At 48.6% G+C, this 7,658-nt stretch overlaps 1 protein-coding gene across 1 annotated transcript; it reads left to right on the top strand.

Annotated features, from left to right (window-relative positions):
- Nucleotides 1-1,399: 1,399 nt before the first annotated feature.
- On the top strand, nt 1,400-3,931 carry HRH3 (histamine receptor H3). The gene is made up of 3 exons (XM_086622920.1): nt 1,400-1,610; nt 1,963-2,129; nt 3,047-3,931. The coding sequence occupies exons 1-3, from the start codon at nt 1,400-1,402 to the stop codon at nt 3,929-3,931; spliced, it is 1,263 nt and encodes a 420-aa protein (XP_086479046.1).
- Nucleotides 3,932-7,658: the final 3,727 nt, after the last annotated feature.

The raw sequence follows: 7,658 nt of genomic DNA, 5'->3' as shown, positions 1-7,658 counted from the left end.
ATGGAGCCAGGATTTTGTCTCAGTGCTGGGCAAGTTAAAGGTCAGGGTGGTCCTTGCTGGAGGCCATCCTTCGGTGGGTGCCACCAAAGGCCACCCTTGTGGGAGGGCTTGGCGGGCTCCCTGCCTGCTCTGGCTGGGAGGTGCTCTCGCCTCCCAGCTCTGCTGGCTGCAAATGATTTACCGATTTAAGAGCCCTTTCAGCCTCCTCCCCGCAGAATCAGCACCTGCTATCAAAAGAGTGGCCATGGTAGCGAGTTTGAAGAGGAATTCTGTGAGGCTCTAACAGTTCCTGATGTGAAAATAGCTTTTGGAGTAATCAGAAGGCGGCAAACCCCCTGGGCATCAGCTTCATGTGTGTTTCTGGGTTTGCACAATTTTCTTGCTTTGCTTTTTTGATCTTTGCTCTTCAAAGACATACACAACTTATCAGACTTCCCCAGATAGGCGCTTGGCCAGGGTCTCCAGCCAGTATCCTGCTTTGGTTTCCAATGCTGCTGCCCTGCACGTCCCCATGCCTTTCCGCGGAGGCGGTGTCTGTGGCGAGCCGATCCTACCCCAGTGACATGACACCAGTGAAGACATTTCCATTCCTGTGGCCTGAAGAAGGCACCGAGCAGAAGGGTGTTACAGTGGTAGGTAACTTCATCCTGGAGCACTGCAAAGTTAAGAAAGCACCCAAACAAAAGTTATCCTCTTTAGCTATGAAAAGCTAAAAGAGTGGAGAAAGGGGGGAGCATCAATCACCCTCCTGGAGCCGAGGGCTGTGGGTCAAGTCTCCTTGGTTTGCAGACCAAGCAGCAGGGACACTTGGTAAAGAGTTGCCCGTTCCCAAGGCACCTTTACCTCTTCCTCCTGCTGCCAGTGAGGGGCACAGGCAGCAGCATCACCCTCCTCGCTCCAGCTGCCTGGAGAGCGGTCTTGGCTGACCTCTGATTAAAAGACAAGTTAAGCCTTGACCTCCACTCCTCTCCACTGAGGCAGAGACTCCGAGGCAGGAGCCAGGGATGCTTTGGGGAGATGCAAGGATGTTCCTGAGGGAAACGCATGGATACTCAGGGAGGATTCAAGGATGCTCCCGGGTTGAGAGGGAAGGAGGAATGTAGGGATGTTCTAGGGGGGTGCAGGGATGTTCTGGAGTAATGGAGGGATGCTCCTGGGTTGAGAGGAGAAGGGGGAACGTAGGGTGTTCGGAGGAGATTCAGGGATGCTCTGGAGAGATGCAGCGGGGCTCAGGGGGATTCAGAGTTGCTCTAGGGGGCCGTAGGGATGCTCGGGGCTGGAGTGCCGGTACCAGCGGCCGCAGGGCAGCGCGGGGCTGCGGCCCCCGGAGGGGCGGGGAGGCGGGGCGGGCCGGGGCGGGGAGGGGCGGCAGCCCCGCGGTCGCAGCGCGGCGCGGGCCATGGAGAGCGGCGGGGCGCTGAACGGCTCCGCCGCCGCCGGCCGCTTCGCCGCCGCCGGCACGGCCGCGCTGGGCGCGCTGATGGCCCTGCTGATCGCCCTCACCGTGGCCGGCAACGCGCTGGTGATGCTGGCCTTCGTGGCGGACTCCAGCCTGCGCACCCAGAACAACTTCTTCCTCCTCAACCTGGCCATCTCGGATTTCCTAGTAGGTAAAGTGCCGTCCCTCCCGGGGCTCCGCGCCCGCCTCCGCGCCGGCCCGGCAGAAACTTCGCGGAGGGGCGGGCAGGGGCGGCGGGGCTGCCTCCTGCCCGGCTGCTCTGGGGTTCCCTCACCGGCAGCCCCGGGGACCCCTCCGGCGGGGCTCCGCTCCTGCCCCCCGATACCCTCCCGCAGCCCCGGGGTCCCCGCCCGGCATCCGCCGGCTGCTCCCGGGGTCCGGCCGCGGACGGCTGCGGGGCGGGGGAGGGACCCGGGGAGGGACCCGGCTCCTGCGGCTGCCCCGGGGGGCAGCGGCCGTGCGGACCCCTGCATCTGAATGCAGACGGACCCCTCTGGTTGCAGGTGCCTTCTGCATCCCCTTGTACGTGCCCTATGTGCTGACGGGGAGATGGATCTTCGGGAGAAGCCTCTGCAAACTCTGGCTGGTAGTTGATTACCTGCTTTGCACCTCTTCGGTCTTCAACATCGTGCTGATCAGCTATGACAGATTCCTCTCGGTGACAAGAGCGGTGAGTCCTGGCACGGCAGCTGAGAGGGGAATAACTCACCTCCTGTTTTACTCCCCCCGTTCTCTGCAATAATTAAAAGCTCCTTGAATCCTCCAGAAATTACGGATCTTTCAGCCTGGTGATGGAAAGCAATAATTATCCACAAATATGTAATTCAGCTGTGGTTTCAGATTAGTATTGCTGGCATAATTAAATCATTTAAGGTTCAGGCCACATTGTGCAGGTGTTCCCTTCCCAGATGACAGGATAGTAATGTACAAGTGAGGTGGCGAGATAAGCAGACCTATTACTAACTTGCAGGGACTTATTATCTCCAGGACAAACAAGTGGATTGCAGTCAGACTCCCAGCTTCTCCCTGGCTACGGAGGCAGTAGATTGCAGTACCAGCTTCAGTGGGGCCTGGCCATGAGGTCTGTGGGTACACGGGGAGATGAAAATGCTTGGCCTTCTGCAGGGCTAACGAGCAATTCGTAGGCAGATCAGATCCATTGCTGTTTCTTGTTCCCTTACTCCAAATACACCATGGATTATCTACAAGGCTCAGAGAGAGGCAGAGCCAGATGCCTACCTAGCCCAGGAGTTCAATGCGTGCCTCTCCCTGGGAGTTGCAGAGTAGCTGGGGACAACTCAGGCAAGCGGTGGGGTGCAGCAGGCTGCTGGGCTCCAGCCAAGTCGGTACATTTCCACTAAGCAGAAGCCACATCTCACTTTGGAGCTGCAAGATGAGGCTTCTAAGTCTTCCCTGCAGTAGTGTGATTTATCTAGCAATTGCTCCTGGTGCCTATGGCATATGAATTTGTTACTCTGCTGGGATATTGCTTAGCAACTTTACCAGGAACGCTAACAGTTCCTTCGTGAAGAGCCTCAACTGGCTGGGGCATGTGGCCACACTTAAGAAACATTTTCCCCATTGCAGGTTGCCTACAGAGCCCAGCAAGGCAACATCAAGCGAGCAGTGCTGAAGATGGTGATGGTGTGGGTATTAGCGTTCCTGCTCTACGGACCTGCCATCATCAGCTGGGAGTATATATCAGGCCGGAGTATCATACCCACTGGGCAATGCTACGCTGAATTTTTCTACAACTGGTATTTTCTCATGACAGCCTCTATGCTGGAGTTTTTCACCCCTTTCATCAGTGTAATGTTTTTCAACCTGAGCATTTACCTGAACATACAGAAGCGTACCAAAATACGCCTGGATATTTTCCACGAAGTGCACAGCCAGTCCTTCACTGAAGAGATGGAAATGAGCCCAGAACCAAAGCTTTCTTTGAAATGCTGTAAGTGGGAGCAGAAGGCGCCAGCTGAAACCCTCGACCTCTCTATGAGCAAAGCTCAAGCAGCAGCCTCCCCTGCCAGCCTGGGTGCCAAAGACCTGCTGTCAACGAGCTCTGAGAGCTCCGGGAAACCTAAGTGTTGCAACAAGAAGAGCTGTAAAAATTCAGCATCCACTCTGTCCTTAGAGAAACGGATGAAGATAGTGTCCCAGAGCATGACTCAACGCTTCAGGCTCTCTAGAGATAAGAAAGTGGCCAAATCGCTGGCAATCATTGTGGGCATTTTTGGGATTTGCTGGGCACCGTACACTCTCCTGATGATCATCCGTGCTGGCTGCCATGGCCACTGCATCTCTGACTACTGGTACGAGGCTTCCTTTTGGCTGCTGTGGATCAACTCGGCTGTCAACCCTGTCCTCTACCCTCTCTGCCACTACAGCTTCAGAAGAGCTTTTATGAAACTCCTCTGTCCCAAGAAGCTAAAGATTCAACCTCATGATCCCCTTCAGAACTGCTGGAAGTGAAGCCAGCCCCATGTGTAGATAACAGCCTTCTTTTAATACACCTGTGCTATGGAAAGTACTGTAGCTTGCTTCCTTGGAAGAAGCTGGGAGCACTGGACTATGCAAGGAAGACAGCAGTGAGACCACTATTCATTCATTCTAGTCCATCAGCAAAGAAATCACGCAGAATAGAAGGGTGAGGGTTTGTTTTGACATTAGCCACAGGCAGTGAAATCTGTGTCCTCTGCTTGCAGGTGCCACGAAAGAGCTCTGCTGCCACCTAGTCAGCCGGAGCGGCACCCACGTTTTGATAAAATAAAGAAAAATCAAACCTGAAAAATAAAAGCTAACAAAAATAAATATCTAACCTAAAACTACCAGACTAAACTAGAGTTTTCCTGTTTGCAGACCTGATTTTTCCCGTAAATGAAAGCGTTTTTTCTTTACACTTAAGATATTACACGTATGTGATGATACAGAAAGAAAGGAACGAACCTCAGGAGGAAAACACCTCGTTTATCGTTATTGCTACCGCAGCTACAGCCATCACCTGGATCCCTGTTGCATGTGCTGCAATAGATGTCCCTTCCCCTCCCCAACAAGGGACAAATCTCTGCCCTAAGGAGTCTACAGCCGGACTCAGAGGTGCTGAGCATCCTGAAGCACCCTGTTGGCATTCCCTGATCCCTGCTTTAAGACCGATGGGATTTCCTTTGCCTACAGCCACTCACCGACCAGTGCTCCCACAGCACCTGGGAGCGCTTCCCTCCCGCCCGGAGCTGTGCAGCAGGAGCAGGCCCAGGACGTGGGAGCCCTGGCAGACCCGAAGAAGAGGCTGCTCTGACTACGTGAACCGTGCCAGCGGGGTAGCAGCTTCTCCACAGTCTCTTTCATGATGACCCAGAGACATTTTAAAAATCTCTTTTACAGGATCTTAAAAATACTTTCGGCAATGTGCTAATGAATGACAAGCACTGGGAGAAGTGAAGCTCGTGTTCCTTTTTTTTTTGTTTTTAAATTCGTTTCAGACCTCTTAATTTTAGCAAGTTCAGGACTCTTGCATGCTTCCTTTTAAAACACATAATTTGAATGGAGATCTGGGTTGAGCTGATCCAGGCAACATAAGCATCATTTTTTTATTGTTTGTTTTTAAATTTTTAATCTTTTTAAAGCAGTCAAGTAATTCCACAGATGAAGCACCAGATTCAAGACACCAGGGCTCTCACCTCGGTCTTTACATAAAATCTTGGGCATTTTATCACTACTTCGCATCTCGTGCTTCATCATACTTGCCCACTTATTCTGTAACCTCTCTGGGAACAGAGGTAGTATGACCATAAAGCAAAAGACTTCAGCTGCCCATCTCTGCTGGCACTGTTCAGCGATACAGTAATACAAATCCGTAATTAGTTGCCATGACAAACGCTCGTGTTTAACAGTGTTGTACAGGGAAGCTCAAGATCATAAGTCTGAAAACTACATTTACAAATAGAAACCCAAATGCTGTGTAGTAGCACCCAAAAGCTTACGATGTTGTGATTGCCAATTACACTTAGCTGTTGCAAGCAAACTGCTTCTTGGCTGCTGCTAGGAATAAAAGAAAATGCTATCCAACTTTATTCCAGTGACATTTGTTGAGTAGATCAATATTGTCATCTGAAGTCAGGTTTTGAATGATGCCTTGTTTTGTGTATATGGTATTTCAGTCTTGTGACATTTTCTGTCAGACTATTGTATATGGGTTAAAATATATCCTTTGAAGTAAGTGTACTCAGAATTGACAGTATGTACTGTTGAGCCTGCTTGTACCTTTCCTCGTGCCTGCTACCTTCTGAAAACCCCAATGAAGTATTTTTATACAAAGCTTGCCAAATATTTTATGATAAGCAGGGTGTTGCTGGAAATTATAAAATCCAACTGAAAGCAAAGCACCTATGAAATTTGTCTGAGGAGACAGTTAAAGCCTATACATTTTGGAAAAAAAATAGCTCCTGAAACAGCTGAGTTTCTCTTACCTCTGATAGCAGGTTCCTGACAGCACACTAAGGGTGTGGGGACTGCACATCACTTAATTCTTTCCTACTCTGGTTCTTTTCCAGAGCATGTTACATGCAACTTAGACCTGAAACGGTTACATTAACACTAACTCTCCTATGACTTAACAAAATCCACTGGCCTGCTTAAAAAAGACAAAGTCATAATGTGAACAAGGTACCAGCTTCTAGCTGTGGTTCTCTTCATTTGTTCATAAAGAGAGGTGCGAGTACTGGATCGTAGAGTCTGATAAAAGGAAAAGCTACTGGCTGTGTTACATCTTAAGAAAAGGGTGGAAAAATTGTCTCTGTCTTTTTTTTTTTAATCTGATATTAAATAGTGATTACCTACCTCATGTTCTTATCCTCCAGAAAAAGGATTTTGCTTTCTTCTTTTAAAGACTAGCCTGCATGATCTTCACTGGATCAGTGGAAGGTCTTTGAAATACGGTAGAGGCCAAGTAACAGTTAAAATGATACTAAGTTGGTTGCACAAGGGAAATAGGCCCCATTTTTTCCAAATAATCTGAACTTCCAATCTCAAATTCTTAGATTATGATTATGTCTTTATGTACGGAAGGCAAACAGCAGGTTTTCCCCTACATCCATGGCAGTAACTTGGTTCAAAAGTAATACCAGCTTTAAATTTCAAGGTGACTTTGCAAGCACATGGGCTAGGAATTCCTTTGTTTCACATGTTCACACAGTCAAAGAGCTGAAGCTGTAAACCAAATACTGAGTTTTAAGAGACTCATAAAATTCATAATACTCACAGGAAGTTGTTGGAGATCAGTTTTGCTTTCAGTGATCCATAAGACCATGATGTACCTGCACCGAAGTGCACATGACATCTGTACAAGCATCAAGCTTTCCTAGAGTCCCACGAGACATCAATATATTTCGGTATAATTTAAAATCCTAATGGTACTTTTCTCTGAGCTGTCAGAATGGGGAAAGCCCTTCTGGCCTTAAAATCCTTTCCCAAAGAGTAAAGAAATGGATACGTTTCACTGTGAGCCTTTCGCACAGTATTTTTATGGTCTCTGACCTCCGAATGGGCAGAATTACCTAAACTTAGCCAAAAGTAATTTTATTCATTGGTGGATTTTGCAAGGAAGATATTTATATTCCTTCCTGAAATAAGAGCTCTTGCCTTGCCAAATAAAAAGAAAAATAACTACTTATGCCTGGACGTGAGGTCACACCTGAGCCTGGGTTTCATAATGAAAATGTTATGAGCTGGTTTGAAGTTTCAGAGTAGCTGATGACTAATTCAAATATGCCTAAAACAGCATTTGAATTCTGTCGATTTTTAGTATTCAGAACATAAATGTCTATATGCATTTGGAAGAGGCAGGGACTAGGGAGCTTCTAGGCATAATCAAATACAAACTGTGAAAACGCGTTACCGTTAGACAAGGTAGAGCTTCTCGTCAACTAGCCTAGCAAAACACCTATATATATTTTTGCTATCATGCCCGCTAAAAAAAAAAAGGTCCATTTCTGTTGTCCAGCCATAAACCAAGCAGGCAGGATCTGTTCTCAAAAACCGTGAACGAAGATCTGCTGTAATTATGAATATGCATCAAATGTCTGTGGAAGCACACAGGCTTCCACACAGAAAAGAAACTCAAGTTATTTCCAGAGGGAAGCAGCCAATCTATGCACACAGTGTTAGTAAACAATGTTCATGCAACTGGAAATCATACCCAGGA

Source organism: Tauraco erythrolophus, chromosome 18 (assembly GCF_009769465.1).
Source record: "Tauraco erythrolophus isolate bTauEry1 chromosome 18, bTauEry1.pri, whole genome shotgun sequence".
NCBI classification, from domain to species: domain Eukaryota; kingdom Metazoa; phylum Chordata; class Aves; order Musophagiformes; family Musophagidae; genus Tauraco; species Tauraco erythrolophus.
This window is presented reverse-complemented; position numbering and strand designations above follow the sequence as displayed.